This window comes from Malus domestica, chromosome 11 (genome assembly GCF_042453785.1).
Source record: "Malus domestica chromosome 11, GDT2T_hap1".
Taxonomy (NCBI): domain Eukaryota; kingdom Viridiplantae; phylum Streptophyta; class Magnoliopsida; order Rosales; family Rosaceae; genus Malus; species Malus domestica.
The window spans coordinates 36,172,222-36,190,099 of NC_091671.1; the positions used below are offsets into that span (position 1 = coordinate 36,172,222).

The following is a 17,878-nucleotide window of genomic DNA, read 5'->3' on the forward strand; positions in this document are numbered from 1 at the left end:
ATTATAACTTTTAAAAGGATTTCTGTTTTTAATTATTGGATCAAATTTTAAAAGTCCAAATTACTTGATCTGATAATCTTGGTGGAAGAAATCCGGAGAGGATTTATTTCTTGGAGAAATAATTTGGACCACAAAACCATCACACAACACATAGCTAGCTAGGGTTTTTGTAAATTAAAAAATAGTTTTGTACGTATAAAACAATATTATTGACTTGGTGATCCCTATATCAAGTTCAAAAGATCAACTCAATTATTTGTAAATCCACTGTCATTCATCCTAATGCACGAATAAGATAATCAGGGCTCCCCAAGTGGGAACATAATTAATCGAGAATGTTTCCATTCACACACCACTCACCTATCCAAAGTTCACTCATCAACTTTTTTAACACTTTAAGCCCTAACTTTGTCCTTTGCATTGACCTTTGTTGTTCGTAATTAAATTTTAGATACTAAAAAATGGAAAATTTTGAAATAGATCTAATTTTATAGGCCTACTTTTGAAATAGGTTCAATTTTTTGTGATTTTTGACTTTGAAATAAGTCTAATTTTTAGTTACTTTAGACCCATATCAAAATACTCCTAAAAAAATTAATATATATACTCTTTTTACATACACCCAGTAAATTCCATTTTTTTTCATATTTGGAGAATTTATGTACATTGTCATCACGGTATTATGTTACAATCATACAAAGACACGAGTAAGGGTTTTGTTCTTATTACGTTGTATCATTGGGACAAAATGCCATGTTGGCGTTTTACTCCTGTCATATATGTTGTTTTTCCAAGTTTTTCAATTAATGTATAAAAATGATCTGGTTGGTTTATTACGGTGTTACTATAAAAAATTCTTATTTAATATAACAAACTGCTAACAGAAAATACTAATAACAGACTTCGAATGAGATGATTACGACGAACGCATGTAGACCTGATCGATCAACGATCTGTCAATATATGCATACTGATTTTGTATTATGAAAGAGAATGGACAACAATTACTTGTTCAAAACGCTAGAACTGATCGATCAACGATCTGTCAATATATGCAGATGTAGATAGTAGGAGAAATGAGAGGTAAAACTAACAACTTCCTACAAGAAGAAATTCATTTGTTCATACTCGATATCTTTGTTACAAGAAGAATTGAATCTGAAACACAATCTCGCCTTTCAAAACGTCCAGAAACTTCGAGCTCCAATGAACCCTCAACTACATGCGGTAAAGAGAGACAAGCATGATGCTGCAAGAATATGCTGTGAACTCGCTATCGAAAGCCAACTTGCGAAATAAAATTTGATGAGTCTACACTACCAATTCCCTCGGTGTTTGTGTTTCAAGAAATGTGTCATAATTCAAGCTTCTTGCAACTTCGAAGAAATGTTTAACAGATTCTTCAGGTGTCCGTACAAGAACACCATGCCCTAGATTGAGGATGTGTCCCCTTGGCCCTGCAGACCTCACCACCCTGAATATATTGCGTTAGTTTTATAATTATACACAATTCAGAACTGAAAGAAAGAAAGAAAACCACAAAAGATCAAAACCTTAAATTCCCTTTGACTATCCATATAGAATAAAATAGAAGCTAACAATCGTTTGAACAAATTTTTTATTTAACTGAACATCTGAGCCAGTAAATATTGGGGCAAGGACTTTATTCCAACCAGTTTCCAAGTGCTAAGCTGGTTTTTCATTTTTTATAAGTTTTAGGTGAAGCCAAGTTAATCTGGGAAAAGTTTGATACTACCCAAATATTAGTTTTTAGACAAAGAAGTCGGACAATCCAATCTGTTACAAATTCAGGCAAGTGCCTACAAGTGATTTCACTACCCATTCGTTATCTAGCATCATACAAACCAGTGGTCCCAAATCCAAGTTCGTATTGCAGGTAAGTTTTGAATAATATTAGTTGTAAGTTTAGAGAAGTTCCTGTAACAAACCTTTGAATTTCTTCGGTCAAGGAAGGAAGAGGAGAAAATAGGTAAGCAGGGTCCACATTTCCCTGTACACTGATCTCACTACCCAGTCGTTTTCTACCATCAGCTATGTCTACCGTCCAGTCAAGCCCAATCACATCTACGCCAGTTCCTTTCATACGCTCAAGAAGGCCACCATTCCCATTAATGTAGAGAACAAGTGGTGTTTTAGGGCATCTTTTCCTAACTGAAGTCACGATCTGAAATTTAAGAAAAGTATCGTGTGAGCAGAAGGAAAAGGAAGCAACTTATACCTATAAAGAAAAACATGAGTAATTTCCATATGCACCTGTGTGAGAAGAATCCCATTTAGAGAAATATATTATGTAAAACCTAATAATGACTGTCCCTACACATATGTCTCCTCCCTCACCTCTTGGATATAAGGCTTCGACCAGCTATCCCACATGGCTGGTGGTAGTTGCCCACCCCATGAATCAAATATTTGTATGCAATGTGCCCCTGCTTCTACTTGGAAAACAATGTAGTCTGATATTGCTTGAGTCAAATGAGAAAGAAGAGCCCTCAATACATGTGGTGCTGTATGGCACATGCTCTTTATTTTTGTATATGTGGAAGTTGAACCCCCTTCTACTATGTATGTAGCAATCGTCCAGGGTGCCCCTACAAAACCCAAAACAGCAGCATGCCCACCAACCTGAATGAAAGAATAAGTGAGAGAAGCATGTGTACAAAGATTGAAAATTATAACCAGACATCTAATAATCATTCTCAATCTAATACAGTTGATCTTCTTTTTCAAGCATGTAATAAGTGTCTAATAACTACCTCCCGCCGCAGTATCTTTAAGGATTCCCCCACAAAGTGCAGTTTGTCCAAGTCAATCGGATGCAAGGTCTTCAATCCCTCTTCAGAAACAATGGGTGTCTGAATAACAGGACCCTTGACGTCTTCTATGTCAAAGGGAACACCAAATGCAGGTAGAGGCGTAAGTATGTCAGAGAAAATAATCACTCCATCAGGACGGAAAGCTTCCCAAGGCTGCAAAGAAATTTCCACAATGAGATCAGTTGTCTCTGACCTCTCTCTGAATGATGGATACTTCTCTGCAAGCTTTCTGTAAACAGCCATATACCTTCCTGCTTGGCGCATCATCCATGCTGGAGGCCGACTTACAGGATCTCCTCTCGCAGCCTTAACCAAGAGTGGATCTGGGAGCAGGAAGTGGGGAGTTTAAAATGAATATGAAAAATGAAAACTTTTATATAACAATGAAACCACAATTTCAAAGAAGAGTTCTTAAAATTAAACATCAAACAAGAGAAAATATTAGAAGAAAGGGCTCAACATTATTTGTTGTAAGTATTAGTAGGCACCAGCATTTACAAGAAGTGACGAACAAAGAAATGCCACCTATTAGCACACTATATGTATATACATCTTTAATGGGTTAAACTTCAATTCAAAGATCAACCTCTAGATCACCTAATCCTGTTACTACCTAAGCCAAGACAGACGGTCGACATATACTGTGCATAACAGAAATGCAAACTCAACCTTATCACATACCACTACAGCACAGTTGCTCTCTATAGTTCATGGAACATAAAGTAAAAACAGACTTCATTGATGTATTATACTTCCCAACTATGTTTTTTCCGGAAAACTATCTAGAATTCATCCATTTGAGTATAGTTCGATATCAAATGTAGCAATGTATACTCAGACAACAAAAAAGCACCGAAGCCCTCAAGTGCTATAACAGCACTTCTAGGACAGCTTCGATATCCATTGACTTTTCCTTTCTCCATGTTACGGTGACACTCTTAGAGCTCTCACAACATCACAGATGCATGACCAAGAGTGTCTTCAACAACCTTTTCTCTGATCTTTTTCACCAGTTGGTCCTAAATCAACCAACTAGAGTTTTATTCTTTTTAAATTCAGCTTCATTTTCAGTATCAACACACATTTATCACTATGTTGAACACCGAACATTTTCGATGAAAAATTAGAAGCAACTAATCAGAACCTGGATACTGAGAGTTAAATTACGTTCTTTTTCTATTAGTCCCACTGGGAATTACTCATTGATTCAATATAATCAAGCTAAAATGCAAGAAATTAAAAACGAACAATAACCCATATCAAATTAAAATAAAATAAATATCCCAAGAAACCAACCAAACGATTAAACTTCAAAAAAAAAAAAAGAACAAATATTTGCAAAGTTGGGAGGGAAGGAAGCATACCAGAAGATGAAGAGGAGGAAGAAGAGCATGTTACAGAAACCTTTCTGTGGGGGCATTTTCTTTTGGAAGAAACCGAGAATCCAGTGAGAGAAGTAGAAGTAGAAGCTGCTCCCGACTGCACGAATAAGCTCGAAGATTTCCATCTCAGAGAGCTGTTCACACTGCAAATACCAAATTTCAGTTTTATAGACCCCCCAAGTGGCCCAGACGCCAAATTCAAAGTCAGAACTGAAGTTGAAGAAACAATGGAGAGAGAGAGAGAGAGAGAGAGAGAGAGAGAGAACTTGCCTGGCCGGAGCAGATAAACCCATTTCGGTTCGGATAGATGGAGAGAGAGAGAGAGTGAAAACGGTAGAGTGGATGAGTTATATTATATTGGGCTCTGATATGGAGGCCCTGTTTGACCAGAAAAAAAAAAAACAAGACCCAAGATAAAAGTAAAACTTGAACGAAGACGAGTCCAATACTCTTTGGGAATGGAAATAATTAGAATTCTCTCCCACACATTATTTTTTACAAGTCAGCGACTGAGATTAGTCCAATGAGATTTGGTTAAATCTTAACCTTCGCTTTTTGTGTTTTGATGCACAGGAGAGCATCACTCTGGAAATAATTGGGGATATTTTCTCAAATGTGAAAACCTTTTGAATAGAGACAATTTTGAAACTATGATCCAAATGGTTAATTGAGTGTTTATATATATATATATATATATGAAGCTTTTCCAGAGTTAAGGACTTACATGAAACGTATTTAATCCTAGTACATAAAAATGCATATTTGAATCGTGACATCAGAATGACGGTCCATTTCATTTAAGTCCTATCATACATTTTTTTTTTTTTTTTTTGAGGAAAAAGTCCTCTCATACTTTACATGAATGGTCAATTAAGTTTAGTATGATTTTCAGAAATTGGCAATTACAAAATAGGGTCTGAAGCATTATACTATTAGTTTCTTTTTCGGTCTAATAGTCAAGTTAGCTTTTGTTTTTCGTTGTAGAACTCAGTCCACTATTTGTTTGCATTAACGTCAAATCAACCATACGTGGATTAACAATTCAAAAACATCTTATAATTCTTAATTAGATAGTTGTAAATAGCCCCAGACCTGTAGAACTAATTAAGTTAGTCCACTGTTTCATGTAGCTTGGGAAGGAAATTTTGAGGCATGTGTACATGATCCTTTACATGCAAGACCTATTGCTCATTGGTGGGCTGGTTTACAATAGATTGTGACCAATTAAAATAGATTTTACAGTCTGTTATTTATTGTGTCAAACGGTGAGATTGACAGAACTTGTTTATACCATACTTGACCAATCCCGAAACTACTGAGCATCGGTCAACGTTATACCGTCAAGGACCCAGAAGAGTTTCCCTCCAACCAAGAGGCCAATCACAGCGCGACCCGTGTCGACATCAAAAGCCAATCATAGCGCAACACGTGTCAACATCAAAAGTCAATCACAACACGACACGTTTCAATGTCAGAATGAAACTAGAAACTCTCTTCTATAAATAGAGACCATTCTCTCACAATATTTCCTAATGTTATTTGTACTAAATCATTCACTAGTACTCACTAAAGGAGAGCTTGAACCTATGTACTTGTGTAAACCCTTCAAAATTAATGAGAACTCCTCTACTCCGTGGACGTAGCCAATCTGGGTGAACCATGTACATCTTGTGTTTGCTTCCCTGTCCCTATCCATTTACATACTTATTCACACTAGTGACCGGAGCAATCTAGTGAAGGTCACAAACTTAACATTTTCTGTTGTACCAAAGTCCTCACTGATTTTGTGCATCAACAGAACTAAACATGATGAGTTATAAATCAACAATAAAGTGGGTTATTTAACATAACCTTATGCATGAGTTACAAGTCTTGTTTTACATGTCTTTGCCGATCCAATTGTATCCCTAAGGCTCAATCCCATCTAGCTCAGCAAACAGGCTTTTAGAGTAATGAACTCTAATGGTGAACACAAGGTCGATTTTTTTATACATTTGAATGCATAAACAATTTCCGATTCAAATATTTTGTTTTTTGAAAGATAATCTTCAAATAAACATTAAGAAATTCAAAATTTTTAATTATAAAATTTATACAAAAAAAATACATTATTCGCTTAAATTAGGATATAAGCATTCCCCATGAGCGAATGCAATTATTATCCTTTAAAAATTTTCTATATCAGCATTAATAAGGCATGTATGAGGGATTAGAAAATGACTCCTTTCAAGTAGGGATTTGAATATCCTCTCACATGCTTTTGTAATGTATAGATGGGTATTTTCTAATCTCTCCTATCAACATCATTCGATCCATTCTTGACTAACTTGATCTCAATCCCTTTAAACTTAAAATTTATCGTCCAAACATAGCTTAAAGATATATGTGAGTAATAATTTGGTGACGGTTACTACAAGAAGTTAATAACGTGAATTAGCCACTTAGTATTATGGTCTAGTGGTATTCCTCTTCACTTGTAAGTAAGAGGTATTAGGTTCGATTTTCGCCAAAGACAAATTTAAACTACATTATTATGGACAGTCAATTGTGAGGCTTAATCCACTTCTCACCCCTTAATTTAGATAATATCGTTTGTGAAAAAAAAAATTAAAAAAAAATAAAATAACGGGAATTAACATAGGTAACTTTTGGAGGTCAACAAGCTCTCCGCGAACGTAGTTCCTTACAAAAAGCAAAAACATACGTTCTTGTGTGAATACTGAATAGTAGGAGCCAAATTTAAGCAAAAATAACACCTAAAATTGGATGAAATTGAAACCACAAGGAAATAATTTTTTTTTAACAAATGATATTATTCACACTAAGGGAATATTAGTAGGCTTAGCCTCACAATGGGTTAGTAATAATATGGTTCAAATTTGCCTTTGACGAAAATCGAACTTAAAATCTCGGGTAAAAGACTGTTTACTACCATCATGTTTCGTGGTTTTCAACATTTAGTACATCAAGGTTTTTTCGTCTCAGAGTCATACTTAAAGTGTAAATTTTGGGACAGTCTCATACATCCGTTAGTCAAACTGTTAAGTCTCCCGTTAACCGTGATGTGGCGCCCATGTGGACACTGACTGGACGCCACATGTCATCCACGTGGAAATTAAAAATAAATTATTTATAAAATAAAAAAAATTATATATATATATATATATTTAAATAAAAAAATAAAAAAATAAAAAAAAACCTTCATATTCCCTAGATTCGGAGGAAGAAGAAGAAGAAGGAAGAAGGAGAAGAATGGGAAGGAAGAAGGAGAAGGAGGAAGAAGAAGAAAAAAAAAATCTTCCCCAGATTCAGAGGAAGAAGAAGAAGAAGAAGAAGAAGAAGAAGGATGAAGAAAAAAAAAAGTTGCAGTCGGAGGAAGAAGAAGAAGGAATCTGCAACCCAGATTTGGAAGAAGAAGAAGAGGAGGAGGAGGAAGAAGAAAAAATAAATAAAAATCTTCCCCAGATTAGGAGGAAGAAGAAGAAGAAGAAGAAGAAGGAAGAAGAAGGAAGAAGGAAGAAGAAGGAAGAAGGAGAAGAAGGAGTAAGAAAAAAAAAGTTGCAGTCGGAGGAAGAAGAAGAAGAAGGAGGAGGAAGAAGAAGAGGAAAAAGAAGAAAGAAAAAAAAACGAATTTGCAACCCAGATTCGGAGGAAGAAGAAGAAGAAGAGGAGGAAGGAAGAAGGAGGAAGGAGAAGGAAGAAGGAAGAAGGAGGAAGAAGGAGGAAGAAGAAAAGAAAAAAAAATCTTCCCCAAGATTCGGAGGAAGAAGAAGAAGAAGAAAGAAAAAAAACGTGGATGACACGTGGTGCCCAGTCAGTGTTCACATAGACGCCATGTCACAGTTAACGGGAGACTTAACAGTTTGACTAACGGATGTATGAGACTGTCCCAAAATTTACACTTTAGGTATGACTCTGAGACGAAAAAAACTTGATGTACTAAATGTTGTAGTTGGAGGAAGAAGAAGAAGAAGAAGAAGAAGAAGGAGAAGGAAGAAGAAGGAGAAGGAAGAAGAAGGAAGAAGGAAAAAGAAGGAAGAAGGAGAAGAAGGAGTAAGAAAAAAAAAAGTTGCGGTCGAAGGAAGAAGAAGAAGAAGGAGGAGGAAGAAGAAGGAGGAAGAAGAAGCAAGAAAAAAAAAGAAAAGAAAAAAAAAACGAATTTGCAACCCAGATTCGGAGGAAGAAGAAGAAGAAGAAGAAGAAGAAGAAGGAAGAAGGAGGAAGGAAAAGGAAGAAGGAAGAAGGAGGAAGAAGGAGGAAGAAGAAAAAAGAAAAAAAAATCTTCCCCAAGATTCGGAGGAAGAAGAAGAAGAAGAAAAAAAAAAAACGTGGATGACACGTGGTGCCAAGTTAGTGTTCACATAGACGTCATGTCACAATTAACGGGAGACTTAACAGTTTGACTAACGGATGTATGAGACTGTCCCAAAATTTACACTTTAGGTATGACTCTGAGACGAAAAAAACTTGATGTACTAAATGTTGCAGTCGGAGGAAGAAGAAGAAGAAGAAGAAGGAAGAAGAAGGAAGAAGGAAGAAGAAGGAAGAAGGAGAAGAAGGAGTAAGAAAAAAAAAAGTTGTAGTCGGAGGAAGAAGAAGAAGAAGGAGGAGGAAGAAGAAGGAGGAAGAAGAAGGAGGAAGAAGAAGAAAGAAAAAAAAAAGAAAAGAAAAAAAACGAATTTGCAACCCAGATTCGGAGGAAGAAGAAGAAGAAGAAGAAGAAGAAGAAGAAGGAAGAAGGAGGAAGGAGAAGGAAGAAGGAAGAAGAAGGAAGAAGGAGGAAGAAGAAAAGAAAAAAAAAATCTTCCCCAAGATTCGGAGGAAGAAGAAGAAGAAGAAGAAGAAGAAAGGAAAAAAAACGTGGATGACACGTGGTGCACAGTCAGTGTTCACATAGACGCCATGTCACAGTTAACGGGAGACTTAACAGTTTGACTAACGGATGTATGAGACTGTCCCAAAATTTACACTTTAGGTATGACTCTGAGACGAAAAAACTTTGATGTACTAAATGTTGCAATCGGAGGAAGAAGAAGAAGAAGAAGAAGAAGGAAGAAGGAAGAAGAAGGAAGAAGGAGAAGAAGGAGTAAGAAAAAAAAAAGTTGCAGTCGGAGGAAGAAGAAGAAGAAGGAGGAGGAAGAAGAAGGAGGAAGAAGAAGAAAGAAAAAAAAAGAAAAGAAAAAAAAACGAATTTGCAACCCAGATTCGGAGGAAGAAGAAGAAGAAGAAGAAGAAGAGGAAGGAAGAAGGAGGAAGAAGAAAAGAAAAAAAAAATCTTCCCCAAGATTCGGAGGAAGAAGAAGAAGAAGAAAAAAGAAAAAAAAAACGTGGATGACACGTGGTGCCCAGTCAGTGTTCACATAGACGCTATGTCACAGTTAACGGGAGACTTAACAGTTTGACTAACGGATGTATGAGACTGTCCCAAAATTTACACTTTAGGTATGACTTTGAGACGAAAAAAACTTGATGTACTAAATGTTGAAACCACGAAACATGAGGGTAGTAAACAGTCTTTTACCCTAAAATCTCTTACTTACAAGTGAAGATGAATATCACTAGACTTGTCCTACTAAGTGGCATCACTAGAAATAAATTGGATTACATAAATAAAAGAAAGCCAATAGGACCTAAGAAATTAGGGTTCACAATTTAATTTGTGGTTTTCAGCTTCCTTCTTCACAATATAGAAAAGCACCCCAGCGGGCCCAGCCCTTAAGACTAATCATCTTCATTTCAACAGTACTAAGATTATCGGAGGCAAAAAGTTTTACTAATACGATTTAGACATGGGTTCAAAATTTAGTCATGGAATTACGTGCTTTTTGTTTTTGGTAACAATATTTGCCATCAAAGCCAAAACGGATGGTATCGATCTTGACATAAAAAAATTTGGGGCCAAGGGTGACGGCAAGACAGGTGATACTGCTGTAAGAACAACTTTTGCTTATGAGATTGTAAATCACGATTATTTTTTATCAAAATAGAGACTAATTGTTATTAAATCAAATGATGTTTGGTAATAGGAATACGGGAAAAAAAAAATTATATTTACAGTGAGAATTTCGGAATAGCAATAACAATTTTTTAAACTAATATATGATTCTGGGATTGATTGTAGGCTTTTTCAAATGCATGGCAAGAAGCATGCAGATCCAAGAAAGAGAGCGTCCTTACAATACCAAAAGGAACATATATAGTCGGTAAACTTGAATTTATGGGACCCTGCGAATAATCGGTGGAAATTGAGGTTGAAGGAACAGTGCAGTCTTCAGATACGAAGTGTAACTGGAGGTGCCCATCCAAATGCGTGGATTACTTTCCAAAATATCAAGAACTTGTCAATCTATGGAGAAGGCACTTTTGATGGCAAGGGAGTTGATAAGGATTGTCCTTCAACTACAACTGGAAACAAATGCACCAGTAAACCTATGGTACGTACGTACGTAAGTCCCATGCAAGCATGCATGTTCGCATTCGTAAGTCATTTCAGTTTTTTTTTTTTTTTTTGGGTTAACTGTTGATCTTCGGCCTTTTTAATCATTGCACTTGTTTTTCGGTTAGATGTTATATGAATGTTAGACAAAAATATAAAATAAAATTGAATACTGAAGGGCACTAAATTAAATGCTCAACTTAACAAAAAGCTAATTTGTTTGATTAATTAATAGTTTCCTTGATTGAATGCAGAATTTTCTTTTCTTTCGGGTCACCAATGCAGAAATCGGAGATATAACCTCGACCAATTGCGACTACGTCCACATTGGCATTTTTGAGAGCACCAACGTGTTAATCGAAGATGTTAACATCTACGAAATGGGTTCGGATGGAATTCTAAGTAATCAACAAAAGTTAACATCACAATGTAGATATCATAATATACAACAGCAACTGCATTACCATTAGCAACGATAACTCTGATATCCATGTCGAAAAAATGCCTTGCGAGGCCGGGAACGGACTTGGTATCGGACCCCTGGGTACCGATCAGTTCGAAAAATCCGTGAAGTGCGTGACCGTTAAGAACTGCACCTTTGGGCACACTGAGGGAGGCATTCGTATCGAGAGTTATCATGGTTCTCAAAAACCTTTAGAGATTTCCAATTTGATTTTTGATGACATTATCTTGGACTACACCCAGAACACTCCTATAATCTTGACCCAAGAGTTATGCATTCCCCCGAAAGGCAAAGGGCGTTGTGAAAAGACGGTGCCCTCGAATTTTAAGATATCGAACGTGAGCTTCAAGAACGTCAAGGGCACGACCGTGCACGCTACCGTTGTCAAACTTTCGTGCGGGGAGGGGGCATGCAATGATGTGAAGTTTAGTGACATGAGCGTAAATGTGATAGGGGGCGACAGTCCCGCAGCTTAGTTTGACTGTAAGAACGTGAAGCCGATTGTGTCCGGCACAGTTCAGCCTTCAGCTTGTAACAAAATCCAAGCCGAACAATCCGAGTGATGACATGAATTGGTCGACATACGTCTACAGCATTGTTAGGGTTTGGATGGAAAATAATGTCCAAGTCAGACGCCCCTTCATACACATAACTGAATGATGAGTGGCGATTTATGGATAAATATTTACTCAACAAAAGTATAAAATAGATATGATTTCTACAAATAATTAGTTTTTGTTGAAAATGTTGGTGGGTTAGTGAATGCCCATAGTGATATTGAAAACCTCGGTAGAATTTTTCAATGTCCACACACAGATTCCCAATGCCCACAAATGTGATGTAGATTTTGGAAACAACATGATCATATTTTCAAAGTCATGTGATGTAAATTTCAAATTGTAATAATGCAAGTTGCTCTATAATAATAGAGCACTCGACTGCAATCAAAACACACGGAAAGAAAGAAAGATCAATTACATCATCTATTCCTCCCTCTCTTTTTTTTTCATCCCCTAGTGCTATAGTTACAGTGTGATATTTTACCTCTGCTTCGCTCCTGTCACTAGTAAAGGTTATCTCTCTAACTTTTATATATTTATAACACGTTATCAGCATGAGTCTCTAAAACCTAACCATTTTCTCATTTCTCTTAGCCGAACGAAAGAAAGGAAAAAAATGTTTCCTATAAGGTTTTTACTGTTCATCTTCTTCATCTGCCTTAACTGCGCGATATACCTTCGCAATGAACTGTTTGCTCCATGCCTGCTTCTAATTCTCAACTTAACAGTTACATACATCTTTGATTTCTTGTTTGGTGTAGATCTTGATTACTAACCCAGTACTTATTTATGTTGATTTTACTGCAATCCAAGATGGTGCGGTACAATTGCTCATCTTGAACTGCAAATTTAATCTTACTACGATCCAAGATGGTGTGGTACAATTGCTCATCTTGAACTGCAAATTTAATCTTACTGCGATCCAAGATGGTGCGGTATCATCGCTTATCTTGGACTACAGATCTAATTTTACTACAATTTTAGGTGGTGCGGTATAATCGTCCACCTTACCCTGCATATTTAAATTTGCCTGCTATTTAATTTCATTGCAATTTTAGGTGGTGCGGTATAATCGCCCACCCTGCTATGCGTATTTAAATTTTTCCTGCTACTGGAGTGGTGCGGAATAATCGCCCATCCTATGTTATATTATTTCAATGAGAATGGTGTAGTACAATCGCCTTCCTCATTCATTTTGAAAATCTCAAGCCTGAAGTTTCGAGTGCTTATCATTTTGGCTTGAAGATCAAAATGAAAACTTTGTAAGAACCAAAAGTTCTAACACTATATTCCTCCAGCAATACATATTATTGCAAGTTCTTATACATCTCATTTTTCTTTCAGAAAAGAAAATGGCGAACTTGGCAAAACTTGATTTTGCTACCCTGGACATTACAGGGAAGAATTACCTTACCTAGGTACTGGATACCAAGATCCATCTAGAAGCAGGGAATCTTGGAGATACCATCAGGGAAGAGAACAACTCATCCTCTCAAGATCAGGCGAAGGCCATGATCTTTATTTGTCGCCATCTTGATAAGGGACTAAAGATCGAGTACTTAATGGTTAAAGATCTGTTAGCTCTCTGGAAGGCCTTGAGAAACAGATACAATCACCAGACAACGATGATTCTTCCAACAGCTCGCTATGAGTGGACTCACCTAAGGATCCAAGATTTCAAGTCAGTGGCAAAGTACAATTCTGCATTGTTCAGAATTACATCTCAGATGAAGCTCTGTAGGGATACTATTACTGAGAAAAATTTGCTAGAAAAAACTTTCAACACATTTCATGCCTCTAACATGCTCCTGCAGCAACAATATAAAGCGCGAGGCTTTATTGAATACAACCAGCTGATATCTGTGCTCTTGGTAGCTGAACAAAACAATGAGCTCCTGATGAAAAATCATCAGTCCCGACCTACACTGCACCATTCCCAGAAGTGAATGATATTTCCCTCGATGTGAACGCCACATTCTCTGGTGGCGATAATCATAAACGAGGACGTGGCCACAAGTGAGGTCGGTGGAACAGGAAAGGCAAGAACCATGGTGGTCAGTCTCATAACTAGGTTACAAGACAAAATTCAGGCCCGAGCTTTAAAAATGTGAATCGCCACAAAGGCAAAGCTTACATGAACAATGCTCCCAAGAACTATAAAGGAGCCTGCCATAGGTGTGGTGGCAATGGGCATTGGGCGCGTACCTGTCGTACCCCAAAACATCTGGTGGATCTATATCAAGCATCCCTCAAGGAGAAGGGTGTCGAGACTAATTTTCTTGACCAGGCTAAACCAATGGATATACCTGATCCAGTGTGCGACTTATCAGGGTAGTTGAACACAACTCACTTAGATGTTTTGGACTTCATTGTGGAAAAGGGGAATGAAATGTGTCGGTCCGACTGATTCATTTATGTTTGATGTACTTTTATTATGTTGAACTTGTAGTTTAAAACTAGCATTTTAGATTCAATAAAAGTGGCATGTAAATTTCCTGTTATAACTTACTTCTAACTCTGATTCCCTTACTCATAGAGCATGGATAAAAACTATGGTCATTCTCAAAATATGAGAAATGGCAAAGATATTTGTCTTGCAAACTGTGCAACTACGCATACAATATTTCGAGATTGAAAATATTTCTCACGATTGATGCTTACAAAAGTAAGGGTAACAACAATATCAGAACATTCAGATGTAATTGAAGGCTCGGGGAAAGCCCAGATTATGTTACCAAATGGAACAATATTGTCCATACATAATGCGTTGTACGCTACTCGATCTACTCGAAATTTGTTGAGTTTCAAAGACATACGTTTAAATGGATACCGCATTGAAACAAAAAGTGCAGAAAATGTGGAGTATCTATGCATTACCTCCAATGATACCTAGAAGCGTATATTGGAAAAGTTGCATGGTTTGTTGAGTGGATTGTATTATACATACATAAAGACAGTTGAATCACATACTATCATGAACCAGAAGTTCATTAATTCAATAGTTTACATGCTTTGGCATGACCGTTTGGGTCATCCAGGATCTACCATGATGCGTAGGATCATTACCAACTCTAATGGACATCCATTATTGAGCCACATTACTATCTTAAATGATAACCCTTGCAAGGCTTGTTCTCAAAGGAAGTTGGTAATTAGACCATCACAACTAAAGGTTGATGCTGAATCCCCATCATTTTTGCAAAGAAGTCAAGGGGATATTTGTGGACCTATTCAACCATCTTGTGGACCATTTCGATATTTTATGGTTTTGGTTGATGCATCTACCAGATGGTCACATGTTTGTCTCTTGTCTACTCGGAATGTAGCTTTTGCGAGACTTCTTACTCAAATAATTAAATTATGAGCACAGTTCCCAGATTACCCTATTAAGTCAATCCGACTTGATAATGCTGGTGAATTTACATCTCAAACCTTTGATGATTACTACATGACATTGGGTATTGATGTTGAACACCCAGTTCCTCATGTCCATACTTAAAATGGTTTAGCAGAAGCATTGATCAAGCGGCTTTAGTTAATAGTTCGCACTCTGCTCATGAAAACAAAATTGCCAGTTTCTACATAGGGACATACCATCTTACATGATGCATCATTGGTTCGATTGATACCTATAGCCAACCACCAATACTCCTCAATACAACTTGTGTTTGGGTATCAGCCAAACATTTCACATTTACGAGTTTTTTGTTATGCTGTTTATGTGCCTATTGCACCCCCGCAACGCACTAAAATGAGACCTCAGCATAGACTAGGAATTTATGTGGGTTTTGATTCACCATCTATCATTAGATATTTGGAACCCTTGACAGGTGATATGTTTACATCTCGTTTTGTTAATTATTACTTTGATGAGACAGTCTTCCCGTCTATAAGGAAAAAAAGATCGTTCCAGAAGAACGGAAATAGCTAACATGGGTTGTTCCCACCTTATCCCATTTTGATCCACGTAGCACTCAATGTGAAAATGAAGTGAAAATGATCGTTCATCTTCAAAGCATTGCCAATCAAATGCCAGATGCATTTAGTGATGCAATGAAAGTGACAAAATCACATATACCAGCTGCAAATGCACCTGCAAAAATGATGTCCCTATTGGACAAAATAAAGTGGTAGCGAATTATTCATCTGGTGCACGCTTGAAGCGTGGTAGACCCCTAGGTTCAAAAGATTCAGCCCCTCGAAAGAAAAAGACAAGGGCACAGCTGAATCCAAATGAAATCATTCAGGAAGAGAGAATGAATGACAAATCTACAATTCATGATTCTGGACTTCCAGAAAAAAAAAAAATGTCCTTGATGAGACACATGTCCCTGAAGAAACAGCAGTACATGAGAGCAAAGAAATCTCCATAAATTATGCATGTACTAATGAATTTTACTCGCCAACTCTAATCAAAACAAACAGAAAGAAAGAAAGAAAGAAAGATCAATAACATCATCTAGTCCTCCCTCTTTTATTTGTCATCCCTAGTGCTATAGTTACAGTGTGATATGTGGGCATCCAAGGGAGAGTGTTGAAAATGCTGGTGAGTTAGTGAATGCCCACAGTGATAATGAAAACCTTGGTAGAATTTTTCAATGTCCACACACAAATTTCCAATGCCCACAAATGTGATGTAGACTTTGGAAACAACATGATTGTATTTTCAAAGTCATGTGATGTAAATTTCAAAATGTAATAATGCGAGTTGCTCTATAAATAGAGCACTCGACTGCAATCAAAACACATAGAAAGAAAGAAAAATCAATAACATCATCTATTCCTCCCTCTTTTATTTGTCATCCCCTAGTGCTATAGTTACAGTGTGATATTTTACCTCTGTTTCACTCATATCACTAGTAAAGGTTATCTCTTTAACTTTTATATATTTATAACAGTTTTGAGAATATAGTTATTTGTTGGTGGAATGTGCAATGATTATTTCATTATTAATTTGGACCTTTTAATATTGTCACATTATACTTTTCTAAAGCACCATTTATTATTTTTTCTATAGATTTGTTGGAGATTAATAAGCTCTTCCCCCACACACAGAATAAAAGAAAAGAAAATTCTTCCGCAAATTAACCTAATTTATTCATGGAAGGGTAATGTTAGTGGTTCCAAATTTACTTTCTTGGTTTGTATACCGATGGTATTTTACTCGCCAACTCTAACATGTCATTGTTGCATACAATCAAGATTTAATGTTGACAACAGTTTCGATATGAAGGACTTATTGAGAGGGACAGATCGAGGAGAATGCTTGGTCTTTCTAAGAATTACATTGATAGGGTTGAAAAAAGATTCAACATGGACAAATGAGCAAGTGGTGAACTATCTATTGTAAAAATATAATGTTAGGAAGACCAAATTTTTAAATCAAAATTTGTAAATCAAATGACGTGGATGTTGATGATTGGATTATTACTTAAGTGTTGATTACGGTATTAATATCCTATTGGTGATACATCATTTGATTTACAAATTAAAATTTTGATCTCCCTAACATTACCCATTGCAAAAAGGTGACAAGCTGAGCAATGATCAAAGCCCTAAAAACGAACTAGAAAAGGAAAGCATGAAAGACAAACCCTATGCTGCTCTTGTAGTTAGTCTCATGTATGCTCAAGTCGCATGTGATGGATTTTCAAGCCAAACATATGGACAACACAAATCAGGTGACGTGGAGCACGTGCGTCCATTAAGTTTCACACGTGGGAAAACCATACCTTGAATAAAGTTGAAATTCCAGTATATATAAAACTAATTGGAATAGCCCAACTACGTACTTATAAGCACATACAAGGTCTCTTCTCCTATCAATGTGAAATTCATTCAACCATTTAGTTTACATAAAAGAAACAAACCAGCAGACAAGTGAAGCTACTGTCAGCGTTTAAAAACGTCATTGAAGTCCATAATTTCTACATCTATGGCGAGAATTCGTATGGCATGCATTTGCATCTTGAAATGTTCAATTTTTTCATAGGAGGATTTGTATTCGTGCACAGTTAGGTCTGCTCCTGTGCCATACGAATTCGCACCATAGACGAGCTCCTCTAACAGACTGAAATTAGGGGTCGGGATGAAAATAAACTCCCGACGCCCCTTCATTCTTAAGAGTGGCGCGTCATTCTTAATGAGTGGTGCGCATGAACCCAGAAGCAGGAAAAGAATGTAATCTAACAAGAGAAAGAGAC

At 36.7% G+C, this 17,878-nt stretch overlaps 1 protein-coding gene across 1 annotated transcript; it reads right to left on the bottom strand.

Moving 5' to 3' along the window:
- Positions 1 to 962: 962 nt before the first annotated feature.
- LOC103448768 (uroporphyrinogen decarboxylase 1, chloroplastic-like) lies at positions 963 to 4,618 on the bottom strand. The gene is made up of 6 exons (XM_008388035.4): positions 4,487 to 4,618; positions 4,199 to 4,359; positions 2,775 to 3,157; positions 2,359 to 2,643; positions 1,950 to 2,185; positions 963 to 1,474 (listed from the first exon to the last, which is right to left on the bottom strand). Exons 1-6 carry the CDS (start codon positions 4,507 to 4,509, stop codon positions 1,312 to 1,314), a joined length of 1,251 nt encoding a protein of 416 aa, XP_008386257.2. The 5' UTR covers positions 4,510 to 4,618; the 3' UTR covers positions 963 to 1,311.
- Between the last annotated feature and the right edge of the window lie 13,260 nt (positions 4,619 to 17,878).

Coding starts and splice junctions, on each gene's coding strand:
- LOC103448768 (XM_008388035.4), bottom strand. CDS start 4,509: ATGGGTTTATCTGCTCCGGCCAG. Junction 3,158..4,198: donor TTCCTCCTCTTCATCTTCTG/GTATGCTTCCTT, acceptor TCCTGCTCCCAG/ATCCACTCTTGGTTAAGGCT. Junction 1,475..1,949: donor TTGACCGAAGAAATTCAAAG/GTTTGTTACAGG, acceptor CAATATATTCAG/GGTGGTGAGGTCTGCAGGGC.